Raw genomic sequence first — 18,572 nt, 5'->3', positions numbered from 1 at the left:
ACCACAAAACCAGTAATAAGTAACTTAGCCCAAGTATATTTGTAGCAGTAGCCAACGATACACTTGTTTATTAGTAAAATGCATTGCTAAAAATTTCATTTGGACAACTTTAACGGTGATTTTCTTAGTATTTCAACTTTTTTGCACCCTCAGATTTCAGATTTTGACATAAATACATGTAATTGAACGATCGCAGTATCCGTTCGTGGCAAAAGCCTCCAAGTAAATCTGACTAACAGTGTCTAAAACCGATTTTAAAAACAAATACGAAACGGTCACATCTATATAACTCTATCCTGTACGTCAAATTAATTATATTTATAAAAAAATAAAATATTTGTATTTGTACACACATACCAACGGAGGCGTCTCTCTGACAGCGGAGGATTTAAATGTCTGCGTTTGTTTACACCGGAAACCTCACAATACAAACCTCGCCCCGTTCCCACTGCGCATGCGCGTCTCTCCATCGGAAATTTTTGATTTGAGTTTTAATTCTGCATTAGTAGTTTAGAATTTACGTTATATGTTACAGTTTTAATTATTGGTGTCCTAAATTTGTGCACCGTTGTGGTTAACGTTTAGAAAGGGTCCCACGCGCGTGTTTATACAGCGCATGCTCGTCGCGGGGTTCACCGGAAGTCCGAAAATTATTATTCGTTTCTTGTTCCACATCTCGTTCAGAGTCAGCGCAGTCAGCTTCTTCAACGTTTTTCATGTTCACAAAGCAGCGAAAACTTGACTGTAACGAGTTCGTCTTCGCAGCCCAATTAAATAGTAAGTCATTTCAAGTTATAATAGGAGAGTATGTACTGATAAAGTTTTAAAATAGCAGCGCATGCGACCCCAAATCAGCACTTTATAGTTAGTTACAGTGAACTTTAATTCTTCTGCACAGATGCCAGGCTTTGAGCTAGAGCAGGTGGACGGTGGCAGTCCTATAGAGCTGCCCCATGGAGAAACTGTCCTGGGGAGAGGACCCTTTCTAGGGGTAAGTGGACTATTAGTACTATGTAGTGTATTTTTTTTTACTAATATTTCTTAAATATATATTAAATTGCATGCTAATGCGTTTTCCATTGTGCGAATTCTTGAGTTATAATTAATTGATAATTATTTAAGTGGATGAACTTAAGCTAAGTCTGCTGTGCACTTTTGCATTTTCAATGGTAAATAGTCATGGATGAATTACCCAAATAAATTAGACTGGCTGTATGTTAAAGCTGCATGTTTTTGCATCATGTGCATTGAGTTCATATAGATATATGTTTTGGCATATTGAATGTTTTCTTCCTGTTGGTTTAATGCAGAACATACAAGATAAAGTGTTACTTTCAGTTTCATGCATGAAGCATTTATCATTGAGCAATGACAATCAAAGCCCTCAAGATGGCACCCAAACTCTTATGTCGGAGGGTTAGAAATGGGTGACTTACCGAGGTGAAATATCTCATAGAGGTGTCCATGAATTGACAATAAAGCATGGACTATTATTTTTAAGACCCAATAAAATCAAAAAGGGAGTTTGCTTTAAGGTCATTTATGCTAGTGTACTCATACAGAGCCTTTGGCATATAAATAAATACATTTAAAATCTTTATCTTGCAAAAAACTCTTGTTTCTCAAGAAATCTTGTTTATCTTACGCCAGCTTCCGGTTTCATAAGAAAATATGTCAAGAAGACAAAACAGAAAGCTGGAGTCGTTTCATATCATGAGGTCTTTAAATCACCCAGATCACAGTGAAGTGACCTCATGGTGTCACTGTAATGTTCTGCTACACAATGAATGACACTGAGCTGACACTCACTCAGCAAGCAATGTTTATGATAGCGGTGGGTGCCATTGAACACTTATGATTGGAAGCGACACTGAATTCTCTTCATATAGCAATACATACACTACTGCTCAGAGATTTGAAGTGGATAAGATTTTTCAAAATGTTTTTAAAATAAGTATTTTAGTGACAGCAAATTAAATTAAATTCATAATAAAATAATAACAAATCATAAAGTACTAATAATATTGTGAAATATTATTACAATTCAAAATTTATGTTTTATATTTGAATATATTTTAAAATATAATTTATTCCTGTGATGCAAAGCTGCATTTTCAGCATCATTACTCCAGTTTTCAGTGTCACATGATCTTCAGAAATCATTATCATATGCTGATTTGCTGTCCAAGACACATTTCTTATAATTATCAATATTCAAAACAGTTGTGCTAATTGATTTTTTTTTTTTTTTTTTTTGGAAATTATTACATTTTCCTTTTCAGGATATTTTGACCAGTAGAAAGTTCAAAAGAACAGAATTTATATGCAAGTTTAGAAATGTTTTGTAATATTAGAAATCTCTTCATTGGGACTTTTGATCAGCTGAATGCATACTTGAATAAAAGTAAAAACAATCTTAGAGACCCCAAACTTTTAACGTTTTGCACCATTCAACAGAAACATTCATACATTTTCAGATACAGCGTCATTTCACTTTGTCTTTGCCCTCCACCAGGTGAATGATAAGAGAGTGTCCAGAAACCACGGCGTCCTTGAGAACCTGAATGGCCAGCTGCGTCTGAAGCCTGTAGGTTTTTGTTAGTCATCTGATGTGGGCTGAGAGTCATGATTGTGGTTTTGTCATTTTATACTCTTCTGTTGAATAAAAGTGGCACTCACCCTTTGATGTTAAGAAGACATCAAAAGCATCTTTCTCTCTTGAGCAGCTGTCTCTCTTAATTATATGTGTTGTTATTGTCTGTTAGTCATGCTGTCATAGCAGCGATGATTGCATTTGGGTAATGTCCGCCTCCATTGATCTTTCGGCTCTGATTATATAACAAGCCCTTGATTCGTGATTCTCATGAATATTCAGATTATTGATACCTAACTGAGATAATTCATTACACATACTTTTTTTCTAGCTCCACAAGCTTAAATCGGTGTTGTTATTGTTAACTAAAACTATTAAATTGTTTTTGTTCATTAAAATGCATCTGTAATAACATAAAATATATGTTATAGATGGAGAAAAAGTTAAAAAGTAAATGCATTTTAAAAAGAAATTGAAGTTGTACTTAGTACAAAAAGTATAAAACTAACAAATATAGCAAATTCTATATAAACATATAACATATGTATAAAACATATAATAATAAATAATACTTGCATCAGAAATATTCAGACATTGCATTCATACAGGAGACAAATCCTGCCTGATTCCTTCCTCTCCTCATTGTCTCTTTCAACACAAAGTGGCAAAGTAATTCTGATTATGCCTGTATGTAAAAGACAGATGCAAAAAGGCTTATTATTTGCATGTGATTGACCAGTATTCCTCTCATTGCTATCCTCTAGACGCACCTGAACCCATGTTTTATTCAGACAAACATCGTGGCTGCGCCTCAGCCGCTGGAGAAGGACCAGTGGCATTGCCTAAAGGAGGGCGACATCTTCTCTCTCATGCCTGGGAAATACATCTACAGAGTGCATGTCAAAGAAGATGATCAAACCCTGAGGTGATTCAGCCAGTCACTCGCAGGCATTCATTCATCATTCAACAACTACAGAACTCCGTCTGTTTGGCTATGCAGGCGTGCAATGATTTGCAGCAACCTCTCTATTTATTTTACAGCTTTAAGGAAAGGGTTAATATATTGGCGTTGAATGCATTTTTTTTAAAGTCAACATGAAATCAAATTGGCACTAATTCGGATTGAAAACACTTTGTTCATTTTGACCTTTTCTCTTCAAACTGATCTGTGACCGCTGGGTTCACATCAAAGAGCACTTTTATTGTCTTTCTCCATAATGAGCACACCAGGCACGCTCAAAACGGATGCTCAGATGATAAACACATGATAAGATCTGCTGTGACGAACAGATTCTGAATGTGTTGATTTGCATGCATTTAAAAGTCACGCGTTTCATCTGTGAAATCAGTCTATTAGGTGGCTGTCTTCTTTTATGGTGTGCTCATGCTGACGAGGGATTGTTGTTTTTGTTGATGAATTGTTTTAAAGACTGGCAAGATATAGGCCATTTACAGTGATTTTCACCGCTGGTTCTTCACAGAAACAGTCAGGGGTTTGAGGAGGAGATGGAGGTGGAGAAGTGTTCGAGTGGACCAGCAGCACCTTCTCTAGACTCGGCCACACTTGAAGCCAACAGCTGCACGCCCACAACCCCGTGCACCACACTCACAGAAGATAAAGGAACGAGTCATCCTCCACACACTCTTTCCTCTCTAAACGAGGTGTGTGTGTGTTTTTGCATACTTCTTATGAGGGTTCCTGTACATTAAACAAAAATCTTCCTATGCAGTATGAAAAAGTATGGTATTTCAAAGGTTTGGATAGGTATGGAAAAAGAAAACACAGTATGGAAAAACATTTTTTCCAGACTATTGCCCCTTTTTTGATGGTTTCATCATTAAATGTATAGTATAGGAAACATTATTATACTGCATCGCATATCTTGCCATAGTTTTGAAAATATTTTCTGCTTTGGTGCCCTAAAAAGATTTCTTATCATTAATATCCGTGTTGAAAACAGCTGTGCTGAATATTTACAAAAACCCTATTTAAAGGTATAGTTAACCCAAAAATGAAAATGTTGTCATCATCTTTTAGTCACACTCAAGTTGTTCCAAATCTGTTTGAGTTTCGTTCTTATGCCGAGCACAAAAGAAGATATTTTGAAGAATGTAACTAAACAGGTTCTCATTGATTGGCATAGTATGAAAAAAAGTATTTTGGAAGTCAATGATTAGCGTCAACTGTTTGGTTACCACCATTTTTCAAAATATCTTTATTTTGTGTTCAGCAGGAGAGAGAAACTCATCCAGGTTTGAGGGGTGACTAAATGATGAAGGAATTTTCATTTTTGGGTGAACTGTCCCTTTAAACAAACGGACCCATGCATGATTGTATTGTATCCTGATGTTTCTTTTTGCTGGAAGTTCTTTGCTACTCGTTTTATTCCAGGAGCAGCAGGACTCACTCTGCTGTTATTGCTGCTTTGACTTTTATATGTTCATTCCTTTCACATCATCTGCTCTCTGTTTGCTGTGTAGTTCCTTATCAGAAGTCATAAACCTATTTAATACTCAAATGTCTTCAGTTTTATACTTTTTCTATACAAAACTATATAGCCTACTTTCAGCTCTATAATTTCTCTCTTCTATGCCTGTCTTTGTCTGTTTACATATAACTCTATAACCTACTGTTCTGTATCACTTAAATATTGACTACTATTGTCTTTATTTATTACAACTCTCAAAATACATAATTTATATACATATTCACATTAAGCAATTTTTTCCCCTATAACATCAATCATGTTTGTATGTATACATTTTTTTATACACTATTTAAATGATTTATTTATTATATTTATTAAAAATAAATCTTGAAGTTTCACTCTTCTTTACCTCTCTGTCTAGACATAAGAGTCTATACCCTGTCCTTCTGTACTCATCGTCTATATACTTTTCTTATCTATTCCCACTTCGCTTCTATACGCTACTGTTTTTATCGTTTTCTGTATTTTTGTAAACTCCTCAATACCCTGTATATTGTCATTTTCAAATCTGTTTCTATCTTATGTTCTCAAGGCATCCACAAAGAGCCAACAGGACGAGTCTGATGTGCCACAGAAGAAGCGGATCTTGCCGGCCTGGATGATGGCTTCAGCCAAAGGTACCGTCCCCATCGCAACAGATCCAGTGTTCTGTCTGTTCACACTTATAAAATAAAAAAGCACACATCTGCCAAGTGTCCGGTCATCACGGTGACTGTACTCAGCCTGTTGTTGAGGAACAAAGTGGAGAAAGCAGAGGGAGTTAGTCTCCATCCACTTCAGTTACAGACCTATGACTCGACGCAGTCAGACTGGGTTCAGATTGGGCCCAGATGTCCTCCTCATCCTCAGGGTTACTCCCATGCATCCCGCAGCTCTCCAGAAATGCAAATGTATCGCTAATGTGCTCACGAAAAATAGCAAGTGTGCTACTGACTCAGCTTTGTTCATCAGTACGACCCTGTTTCAAAACATCATGTGTATTTGTCTGTCTTGTGTTTCTGAGCACGAGTATGTCTGAGACTGAAACTGCAGTTAAAATGGGTTACGGATGCTTTAGTGTGTGAGTGAGCATTTGGGTGGACTTTCAAGCCCTTGTCAGTAGAGCTGGAGAGCTCTTTTTTTTTTTTGCACCTGCAACAGTCTTTTTGGACTGAATCAAGAGTTGAGCAATCCTCTTCTTGCTCGGTGCACAGCACACACATGTGCTCTTCATCTGCACACACGTACCATGATGGACAGATGTTTGGAGACACTGACTCATGAGTCATACAGTAACTGTTCTGTTCTCTCTTTCTGCGAAACGTCCATGTCACCTGTAATCTCTGACCTTCTCAGTGCTGCAGGTCCATCTGGAGCCCCTCTGGGGTCATTATCTCTCCGTTGTGGTCCTACAGATCATAGAGTTCATACTGGATCAGGAAACCACGATTTTAAGAATTTTTTTCCTTATACTTTTCATTCGTGATTATTACTCTTTGTCTGTTTTGAATTATATAGTGACCAAAAACTTGCAAGTATAGTCATTATCCACCAATAACAGTGTTTTTGTGGCTCTTTTGGAGCAGGTGAGAGCTCAGGGGTGAAGGCCACACCTACAAAATCCAAACGAGTGGCTACACCCAAGAGGACAGCTGCACCCAAACGTGCTCGAGCCAAGCCGGTGTCATCTGAGGAAGAGGAGGTGGAGGAAGAGATGCCCAAAAGGAAAGCAAAGAGACTGAAGAGTGACTCTGAAGATGAGTCTGGGCCGCAGGTAAATCAGCTGTTTTACACAATATGGGATTATTGACCCTAGTGTATTACTGTTTATTATATTATATTATACTGTATGTATGTATAAATAATTTAATTATTATATCAATCAATTATTTATTATTCACTTTTTTAATAAGTGGTTACTTGATGTATGTTTGTACAATTATAATTGTTATAATTTTATTTAAATTACAGCAATATAAAAGAAGTATCAGTAAGTAGTAAAATCCAATGATGATGATGATGATAATATTAATAATTATTATAAATCGCACGCTAATAATAATAATAATAATAATAATAATTATTATTATTATTATTATAGTAAACCATGATGATAATCATAATAATTAATATATTTAATGATAATAAATAAATTCTATATAGATATCAATAATAATATTTTTTATTATTAAGTATTACCATTAATAAATTGTACTATTTATCTGTTGACTTTTATAATTTGCTGTTGCTGTCATTTTGTAAAATTGGCAGTATAAAAATATATATTATTAATTGTATTTAAAAAAAAAGTTACATTGTAAAAAACTTGCTTGTTTGTATTTATATTTATATTACCTTATACATTTCTGTCACTCTGGTGGCATATTGTCATTTTGGGTGTATTAAAAATCTTGAATAGTAAAAATAACGAATAAATCCTCTTCCTTTTTTACTTTAATATTTGTACAGTTTGTTTTATTGTTATTGCAAACATTTGTTTATTTGTATACCTTTTAACAGAAGTAAAAACTGTTAGAAATGATTACCAGAATACAGTTAATACCTGCACTGTGTTGCACTGAAACGTAAGCAGAACGGAGTATTTACTGTGTGCATGGATGTCCTGACAGGAGGAATCCACCGCTTCCAAGAGCAGCAGAGTCGGATCAGTCCCGGATGAAGAGAACAGCAACGGTTTGATGGAGCGTGATGGAGCTGAGGTCACACCAGGAGCTCAAGCTGAAGATCCCAGTGATTCTCAGGTCAGCCTGGGATGCATGCAGAGGATAAGAGTCACGGAGAGCAATACAAGCACCAGTAAGGTGAAAAAACAGCGACGGACACAGTGTCCTTACGGCATCTCCTGCTACAGGTACTGCACCGCAGGACTGAAGAACCTTGCTTTTTAAACTTAGCTGCTTTGACAAGTCGATGTTTAGACATTACTACTATTACTCCTCAAGACAGTAGAGTGCCATAAACCTAACTTGAAATATTTCTAGATCAACACTGCTAATTAGTTTGTTGGAGCTCATGTTATCTCAAAGATAAGATGCTAAAAGAGGATTAAGAATGAAACCATCCCAAGCAAAAGCTTCTGTGAGAAATAGTGTGCGAGTTATTTCAGAGACACATGCAGATGTTTTCCCTAACCTCTGCTTCTCTGACATTGATTTTTAATACAAAAGAGCTGAGAGATAAAACAAAGTTGGTATTTTAGCTGGAGGGCGCTGGCCCCAACGCAGCGGTGAAGCGTGACACGCGGTTGTAAACTGTTTTCATTTGTGAGCTTTTAGGTTTTCTGTTGGGACTCGCATACCATGCATCTTTTTTTGTTCCTTCCCTTCCAAACTGTCCTTTAGACAGCCATAGAGAAGCTACATGCACTTTAAAAAGTAACTCTGACATCAGTTTTCAGAGTTTCATTCTGTTGCTCATTTAATTTACATTTTGCATTATGACGGGTCACAGAATGACAACAACAAGATGAAATGAACAGCTGAAATGCTGTTGAATAGTACTAGATTAGCTGTCAGTGTAATTAAGTTGCATGAATGCTTGTGATTGGATTCATTTTCCTTATTGTGTTTCAGCGTGCATTGCATATCACTCAGCAATTGTGTTTTTCCTCTCACCAGGAAAAATCCGGTCCACTTTCAGGAGTGCAGTCACCCTGCAGACAGCGACTATGAGGAAGAGGAGGCAGAGGATGATGACGATGACAGGCCTGAGTGTCCGTACGGTACCCACTGCTACAGGTGACAACAAACGAGTTTAACCACACCACAATACTTCATTTAAATGCATATTTAGTGTATTTTTTTTTTGGATCTCTTGAGTTGAGAATCCATTGTAGTATGAAAACTGTCACTATTAGAACTCAAAACGTCCTGCTCAGAATAATTACCTTTTGAAAACTGACTTATTCAGAGCATATTAACATAAGACTGTCCACTTTAACACATCATTTTAAGAAACACTGTAAGTGGAGCTCAGGAAGAAAATATTAAGTATGCACTAATTTGCAGAAATCTGAGCATTGGATAAAGCCGGGTTAGAAATTCTTGTTTCATTTTGGGCTTTTTCACAGTGGATTTCGTATATTTGATTTATCACTTGTGTATTTTGAATATTTTCTTTCCACTAGTCTGACAGAAGATATTTTAAGTATCCAAAATAGCCCAATGCATCAAAAAAAAAAAAAAAAAGGATTTGCCAGTCTTGCCTTAAGTGAAAAGTCTATTAGATTAAGTGTAACTCTAGAGTTTGTTTAAAGTTTCTTCTTCTTTGTGCTTGCCTCAATATTGCAGGAAGAATCTGCTTCACAGGAAAGATTACAAACACACTAAATCACCACGTGAGTATTTTTACATGTGAATTAATGTGAACTGTGTGCAACTGTTAAATATTTGGTGTAAGATGAAAGATTTGTTCAGATCTTGAGCTCAAAGTTTAAAGGGATCATATGACGTTGCTAAACAAAAACATTATTTGGTGTATTTGGTGTAATGAAATGTGTTTATGCAGTTTAATTAAGGTACAAAAACACATTATTTTCCACTTTACTTCATTTTCTGGACTACTATCAGAATTATACAGGTTTTTTTCTGCATGTAGGTTTTCATTAGAAATAAATTGTGCGGTGCAAACCATGAAAGCTGAGTGAGGCTCTTGAATTAGACACATAAATCTCTACTTTGAAATGTTTTGGAAGGTTTAGCATCTCAAATGACCAGGTGCTTGATAATGGAGTGCTTTACCCCCCCCCCCCCCCCCAAAAAAATACTTCTTTAAAGAGTGAATGGTCAGTTGCCAAAAGATCATCGACTCGTATATGAGCCTTGATCGTGTTAGGATCCTTGCTGTCTAGAGGAGGGTCAGAAAGCTGTCATAATTCATCAAGAATATCTTAATTTGTTGTCCGATGATGAACAAAGGTCTTAAATGTTCGGAATGACATGAGGGTTAGTAATTAATGACAGAATTTTCATTTTTGGGTGAACTGTCCCTTTAAGTTAAAACAGTTATTTGAAATCAATCAACTTTGCGGCGTTTTGCCCCAGGAAAATATTGATATCCTGATATCGAAGTGCAGCAGTGAGTCATGTTGAAAGCTTCCAGACATCTTACTTAAAAAATCAGCATGTCCTAAAGGGGTCATGAACTGCCTTTTTTATTATTTTCTACTGTTCCCTGAGGTCCACTTATAATCAAGATTTTTACATTTAAAAAAATCATAATTTAGAAGTAACAGGCTATTTTCTGTTCTGTTTTTAGCCCCTCTCATCAGAACGCTGTTTGAATAGATGTGGCTGATTGTAGACTCTGAAGTAAACACCCACTGCTGTGATTGGCTAACAGTTGTGTATGTTTGACAGTACATCCTTCACAGATGGTTACTGCTGTGATTTAGTTTAGTAAATTATCTGTTATAACAGACAAGGCAATAGTGATCACGTTATAAAAACAGTTACTCACAGTTGTGTTGTGACATTGCTGTCGGATCTAATATAGTCAGCACACCATCGTCTTCTAGTTTCAGTCTTTCTGAAAATCACACGTCGAATTATGCCAGAATTCACAGTAAAATGAAGTTAAGAAAGGACCGAGTTCTTAATGACGTGTTCTGCAGCTTCATTAAAAATAATGTTAATCTACTCTTTTCTAATTTTTGGGTCAGATGGAAGGATATGCAAAGACTTTTTTCACACTAATTCGCACTGCACAGCAGTGGGCGGGGCTTAACAGACAGTGATGTAGAATCAGTGGGCGGGGCTAAACAGGCAGCGATGTAGAATCAGTGGGCGGGGCTAAACAGGCAGCGATGTAGAATCAGTGGGCGGGGCTTAACAGGCAGCGATGTAGAATCAGTGGGCGGGGCTTAACAGGCCGCGATGTAGAATCAGTGGGCGGGGCTAAACAGGCAGCGATGTAGAATCAGTGAGCGGGGCTAAACAGACAGTGATGTAGAATCAGTGGGCGGGGCTTAACAGACAGTGATGTAGAATCAGTGGGCGGGGCTAAACAGACAGTGATGTAGAATCAGTGGGCGGGGCTAAACAGGCAGCGATGTAGAATCAGTGGGCGGGGCTACACTGGCATCGATGTAGAATCAGTGGGTGGGGCTTAACAGGCAGCGATGTAGAATCAGTGGGCGGGGCTAGGTTGACTAGGTTTGTTGGAATGGTCATTGCATCTTAATTTGTATAAAGAGCTTTGAAAGTGCGACCAACACTTCCAGTTGTCTGAGATGCAATAATCTTGACATTCTGAGATGAAGAATTAACAATATATTTATTCTTCCAACTCGTGCATATTTAATGCCCACAAATCCGTGTGCAGCAGTGATGCCAGATTCTGAATCATTTACCTTTGGACTGAATGAGTGTAATGTTTGGTGAGTAACCTGAGGCTCCTCTGGGCCCTAGTCACATTTGACACAATTAAACTCCTCTAAAACTATTTGAAAACATGCTGCATGGACCCTGGGGCAGAACAGACTGCACATATGGACATCAGCATCAATCAAAATAAACATTAGAAGATTATTATCTTAGCTTTTGTGACGTTTGATTGTTAGCAATCACCAGTGGTTTCAGTGATAAGTGATTTGCATTTAATGCTTCATGAAGACATAACCATTTTGGTTATTTTCCTCCTGAAAACAGTGTAGTGCGTGCCAGATGCAACATAAAAACCAGGCCTGAGACCACAGACGCTCACAGCTGTTTTAGAAGCATTATCGTTCTCTGAAGATCTTAAAAATTTAAGCTTGTTACCATGCAACTGGGCGAGAGGTTTCTTCTTGAGCCGTATTTACATTCACAAGGGGTCAATGTGAAATACAGGAGTAAACCGGGTCTCAAATCTTTCATTCAAACCACATTTCATGCTGTTTTGTTTGCCCAGCCAAGACCGCAGCTGCTGATGATGAGGGAGAAGATGAAGATCGTTACGAAAACAGTTTTATTAACGATGAGAGCGAGGAGGAGGTGGACGAAGACTCTGACTATGTGCCCGAATCAGACGACAGTGGCAAAGAGGACATTAAACATCTGCAGAAAGAAGCAAAAGCGTTCCTCAGGAAGAAGAAGTGACTTTTGTTTAGGGTATTTTCCTTGAAAACAGCTTCTAGACACTAATCTCACAACAACTATCACACATCTCATACTTTCCAAGGAGGCATTTTATAAAAGTGTTAGTGTTAGATTTTTTTTCCTGACCTTTTACCTTCACTATTTAAGATAAGTTTGTGTGTGTATAAATTTACATACACATACATTATATATAAAATCTTATTTTCTTCACAATCTGATGTTGGTTTGTTTTTAGGGCCAGGTATTTTTAAACTTTTCTCTTATCCTGTCTGCGTGTAAAGGCTGCTCCATCTCTTTTTGAGTCTCTTTTATTTTTGTGTGGGCATTTTTTATTCTTTTTTTTACTGCCTGGCTGTTTATTTTTAGTGCTGGGTCTTGATTTGACCATGGTTAAAAGTCATAGGAAAAATAAACACTATTATAAACAGTTTAGTTGCACACGTTTTTTTTAAATGCTTTTTAATTGCTATAATTACAATACATTGGGCATTTCTACATTTTACTTTCATCATAATTTGTCTGCCCGTGACATTTATAGAGCAACAGCAAAGGTACAAGTATAACATTGCTGCTTTATGAGTTGGCCTCCTAACTGAAATGATCCCTAAATGAGTGATTTCGAATCCTATTGTGCATCACTCAGATCGCACTCTTTAGGTGAAGTTCACCGGAGGTATTGAATAAACATCAGGAGTTTTACCTTGTCTGATGCAGCTTAAGAATTTGGGCAATAGGAAGCATCTCAGTAGGCAGGCTGTCTTTTAGAACAGCATTCACATCAGAAATGCACACCTTGACACCTGAAAATGCTGTCTAGGTCTAATTAGAATTTTGGGTGAACTAACCCCTTGTTTCACATAAAACTTCTTGAGTTCAAAAATAGCGAGAACAGAACAACCTCTGACAGCAAAGACTTCACTGTGCAATATGCAGTAATTGTGTATTACATTTCTAATTCTAGACCTAAACTCTGTGGGCTACAATTTTTTAAGAATGTTTTTTTTTTAGATTATTCTGTCTATGATGCCAGCCACAGGCGATGTGATGTCGCATCCATCACCCTTAATCCTTGGCATGTCAGCTTGAGTATTTGTGTTAAAAACAAGTATTTGTGGGTAAAAACTATATACATTTTATTTTTAATTTTATTTATTTTTTAGAAAATGACATTTCACCAGGTAAGTCCCTTATTCTTCGTGTAGAGCCCTTTGGAACTGCAACCCATTGGCCACAAATGAAGACCACTAAATGGAGAAAAATACTGGAATGTTTTCCTCAAAAACATTAGTTACTTTTCAACTGAAGAAAGAAGACATGAACATGTCGGATGAAATTATCAGGAAATATATACATTTTATATAACTCCGACTGGATTCGTCTGAAAGAATAGAGTCATATACACCTCGGATGCTTCAAGGGTAAAAAAAAACGGTCTAATTTTAATTTTTGGATGAACTTACCCTTTAAGACTTTCTCTGCCTTGTTTTACATAAAACATCTTGAGTTCAAAAACAGCGAGAACAGAATGTGACCGGACAGCTTTTAAAAAATGAAAGCTAAAAAAACACCAATTACGATCAACTAGTTGACTTGTCTGAGTCCTGATGCTCTGTAATGCTTCATCAGCTGCTGCGCTCGTGGAGGTTTGAACATCAGGCTGTTCTTCCATCAATCTAAAGGAGCTCGGTCTGACTCGAATTGAGATTCTTTCTCAGGGCGATGGTCCTGATCAGTGCCAGTTGCCCTCCCAACTGTGTCCATGGCAATATTTCCCATTCTTTTTATTCAGCTGAAGAGAGATTTTCTTTCTGTTATCTGAGATATAATAAACACTGTGTGAGGGAGGATATGTTATGGCAGTTGCTTACAGTTGCACTTGCTCATGAAATGAACCAGACGTTTAGTCTTTCTGCAATCATCCGTTCCATGCCAACACTGCTCCAAATGTACATTTATTCCAGAAGGTAGGAGTGATCAAGTCTCATGTGCATTTTACACACTAATTTGTATGACTCCTATGTGTGAGCATTTGTTTATTACTGATATAAATGCTTTAGCAAAAAATATTTATATTCCAAAAAGAAAACAATGCGTTGCAGATAATGGGGGAAAATGCTACATGCAAATAATTTAAACATACTCATGCATAGTTGACCTGTGATTGCAGATTAAATATGCATATTCTTTTTTAAAAGGGAGAAAGAATGCTTTTTATATTATTTGTAGTTCCAGAATACTTAGTACAACTTTAGTTCCCAAATACAGATACTATATTTTCTGATTCTTATCTCTCAAGAGAAGATGATATGCACCATTGTTTTGGCTTCATAATCTGTCTCACGTTCATCAGACAGTTTTAATTCATGCCATTAGTGGCCTGACTGTAGTGAATCAGATTAAATCAAACCCATCCTGAGTTTCACCCAGATTCTCTTCAGGATTTAAAGATGATCTCTAAGAGATGGGAAATCACAACATGCTACCAACACAGGCTCATTCCTGACCTCCCATCTGGCAGCATAGTCACAATGACTTTTTTTATTTTTTTGGTAGGTGTCAGTTTTTTTAAATTTCCACGAGATGAATGTGATGTCTCGTGGCTTTTTTGGCTTACCTTAATCCCTGCAGGCGCACTATTTGTCCTGGACAGGAGAGAAAATGAACAGAGAGCAGCCGTGTGTCCACTCTCAAAACCAAAGATAAACAGTTCAGAACCATTTGTTTCCACATGCTGTTCCACACATTTCCTCTTAATCTAGTCGTGTGCTGTGAGATGGAATATTGTGTTTGAGTATAAGCATGTTATATAAGAATATCTGCAATGCACACTCAAAAATGAGTCCAAAAAGTGTGTTTTCCCTTAAATTGTTAAACAAAACTATTCATTTAAAAACGAATTGGGTCACAGACATTTAAGGGGAAAAAATATATAGCCGTATGTAGTTGGTTTAGGATATCAAAATTAATGTATTCACATTTTTAAAGGTAAGGAAAATACTCATTATAGTTTAAATATATTGTGTTATTTTAAGGATTTTATTATTTATCTTTTCATATCAATTAAATTTTTTTTTTTGCACAATGATTAACTTTGTTGCTGTGCTGAGTTGCATATTAGGTCAAATGTAGAATCAGTGTCCTGAAGCAAAGCCAGAGAACTGCTGATTTAGACAATAGGGACATTTAATATTGTGTTTTAAACAGCTTATTTTATTAAAAAAATCTTGGCTGACTGGGGTCTTTCTTGGGCCAAGGTTTATCTTGGATAGGGAGCACTGGGTGATGCATGTGACTGTTCACAGTTTGAGCCACAAATAAATACCTTTTGAAAGTTGAACTTGGAACATCCAGAAACCTTGTTTAAACCATGAAAGAATTAAGTTTGAGATATGCAACACACAGTTTATTTTAATGATTTCATAGGTGCCCAAAAAACTGGTCTAAATTGTATAGTTAAGTTGTGTTTGTTAGGGGTGATGGGGGGGGGGGGGGGGGGGGTGCGGGGGGGGTTAACAGTCCAGAGAGGGTGCAAAAATGAATTAATTTGAGAGAAAGTAATGAATGCCTAAGCTTCAGCTAAGTATGCAAATTCAGCCTCCTTGTGTTTTTATATACAGCAGCTTCGAAAAGGCATACTTTACCATTTTCTTAAATAGGCTATAACTTCTAATGCCAACTGCCAATTACGAAACTTGCAAATTAATTTTATGAACTCGCATAGAAAAAATAGAAAGTAAGGATCTTTTTCTTTTATTATTTTATTTTATTTTTATGTATACATTTTTTTTCCCACATATATTTACTCATTAACCATTAAGTGTCAGTCACTCTCAGTGCCAGCTGGCAGGAAAACATTGTAAATTCTTACAGTTCTTTACAATAGTTCTTTACAAGTGCCAGCAATTCATAAAACTATCTCTAGATAAGCAATTTTTTAGGAGTTGCTGCTCTGACTTTTATGGCACTTGGAATGTGAACACAATTGTTGTTGTTGTTTTTTTTATATATAAAATTGAGGCCATGATTCGAACAAGTGGTCATTAAAAAAAATAGTCACACTCTTGGTCTTCAGTCAAGAAATGACCGACCATAAGAAATGAATGGGAAATGGACAAAAACAACAATTTAGTGAATTTTTGTGTGCACACATCAGGGAAGTCACACACACACACAAACTGTAGAATTCATCATGTGGATTTTTCTTAAGTATTTTAAATTTGGTTGTCAGTATATTAGAAAGGTTAAACTAATTTGAGTATCCAGTCTAGCACTAAGTTAAAAATAATTAACAGTTATAAATCTCATAAATACAAAGTTCACTTTTTAAAACTTTTGCAAAAAAAAATTAAAAATGTGGGTTGATTTTGAACCCTCTCCACAAATAATGCTAAATGACGACTTTGATTTCCAAAGAGTTTGCCATTCCCAGTCCATTTTTATAGTTAATTTTAATTAGTCAGTGATAGTTATTTTTCCCACCTCACCCACCATCTTGAATTTATTTTTTATAGAGCTTGGATGTAACAGTGTCTCAAAATGCAGCCTACGTAGGCAGTTAAAGGAGAACAGAACGATGTGTTTTTCAGATTCAGGCACACTATGATAATCCCTAATTCACGATGTGTGAGGGGACCCATGGTCCCCACGCACGGAAAGTCGCTTATCAAGCAGTTCATTAAACTTTTGATGCCAATGTACGGAAACAATCTTTTTATCGATTTGGCAACGAACTGCATCTTTTACCAAAGTGTGCTTATAGATTAAATACAAGGAAAAAATTCCCCCTTTTATATTCATTTTACTGTTCGTTTATTTTTAAAATCCAAGAATAATAACAATTGCAGTTTTTAATTTACCTCGGATTTACTCTTCAGTGTTTTCTTTTTCAAATGTTCCTCAGGTCAAGTGAAAACGCAGTAGGCAGATTTTATAGTAGCTTTAACTTGGTTGCGGTTGCATCCAGACTGTTTTTCCAGACTGACTCCAGATGTGAGTGTTCACTATTGTTACTGCATCTTTGTTTTGGGTCAATTTTAAAAATAGAAAGAAATTAACCTTAATTGACAATTGTATGTAAAATAAACAGAAAACAAAATGTGAAAGTTAATTGCATTTAATCATGTTTTGATACAATGGGACTCTAAACAGAACCAATGCACTTTCAAAAAAAAAAAAAAAAAAAAAACTTTTTTCATGCTTGAATGAATTTTTAACTCTTCAATGTACCGAATTAACCTAACATACAAGGAAGGTTAATCATTTTTTTTTGTTTTGTTACAACTGCAAACTGTTTATTTGTATTACAAATGCTTTTTGTAAAGCTTGCTATTGAACAGGCAAGTGACACGATATGAAGGAGACTAATATTAGTAACCCAGACTCACTGGAAAAACATAAATGTGGCACTGATCTGTGTAAAATTATTACATTAGTTCTTGCACTTTTTGTGAAACATTCAAAGTGATCCAATAAGAGGTGCTAACAATGTGTTGAGTTTGATCCCTTACGAAAGGAAAATATATTTACCAATATATTTCTTAAAATATATTGTTATGTATTGTAATATATTATTTTCCCTTTTTGTTTTCTAATATTTTATGTTTGAATACATTTAATAATATATTGATGATACATATATTATATAATATATTGCAAAATATACAAATGATTGCCGCTTTCAATATATTGAAATATATTGGAAAAAATAAATATATATACGAATATATGCCTAATATATTACATGATATTTTCCAATATACTGCAATATATTTTTGTTTCATAAGGGATCTGCAACAAATGTGAATCTGTCAATATTTTATTATACTGTTCCTTAAATTGTGGCCCTTCAGAAATTAAATTAACTTGGTGGCACTAAAAGTTAACTTAACTAAACTTAAATGATGGTGTTAACAAAAGCACACGAGAGAAAAAAAAGGATATGCTCAAGAAACCAAGTCATTTCAGGATGGTTCTATTAGTGTTTTAGCTCTTTTATTGTGAATTGTTTCACAAGTATTTTACCTGAGTGCGACACATGGCAAATGCAATTACCAGGTGCGCTACCGAGCAAGTTTACTACATCAGAAAAGCCATATATATGGAGCTGGTTATGTGATTCAAACATCAAAATGTATTTAGTTTACAAGTCATGCACTACGGTAAAAGTGTTTTGAGGTCATAACATGTATTGAGCAAGAAACTGCACAAAAAGTCTTTATTATCGGATAATTTGCTTTTACAATTTTTGTGAAAAGGAATACAAGTTAGCATTTTACTGACAAAAATGTAGGAACAGCCCCTTTTTTGAACATTCATCTGAATAGGACTTATGAATTTAATATTTTGTCTGGCACTTTTATAAAAATCAATGAAGTCAGGGTTTTGATCAGCAATGATGTATTTCTGGTTTGTCAC

General features: G+C 36.0%; 1 protein-coding gene across 1 annotated transcript; it reads left to right on the top strand.

Moving 5' to 3' along the window:
- The first annotated feature begins 635 nt into the window (after nucleotides 1–635).
- Nucleotides 636–12,429, top strand: LOC113044762 (aprataxin and PNK-like factor). Its single transcript, XM_026204938.1, has 11 exons — nucleotides 636–777; nucleotides 899–991; nucleotides 2,516–2,587; nucleotides 3,358–3,518; nucleotides 4,075–4,255; nucleotides 5,615–5,699; nucleotides 6,648–6,835; nucleotides 7,692–7,933; nucleotides 8,700–8,819; nucleotides 9,372–9,418; nucleotides 11,971–12,429. The coding sequence occupies exons 2-11, from the start codon at nucleotides 899–901 to the stop codon at nucleotides 12,156–12,158; spliced, it is 1,377 nt and encodes a 458-aa protein (XP_026060723.1). The 5' UTR covers nucleotides 636–777; the 3' UTR covers nucleotides 12,159–12,429.
- The last annotated feature ends 6,143 nt before the right edge of the window (nucleotides 12,430–18,572 follow it).

This window comes from Carassius auratus, chromosome 26 (assembly GCF_003368295.1).
Source record: "Carassius auratus strain Wakin chromosome 26, ASM336829v1, whole genome shotgun sequence".
NCBI lineage: Eukaryota > Metazoa > Chordata > Actinopteri > Cypriniformes > Cyprinidae > Carassius > Carassius auratus.
Note: the sequence above shows the minus strand (reverse complement) of the source record. Positions and strands in the feature narration are given on the sequence as shown.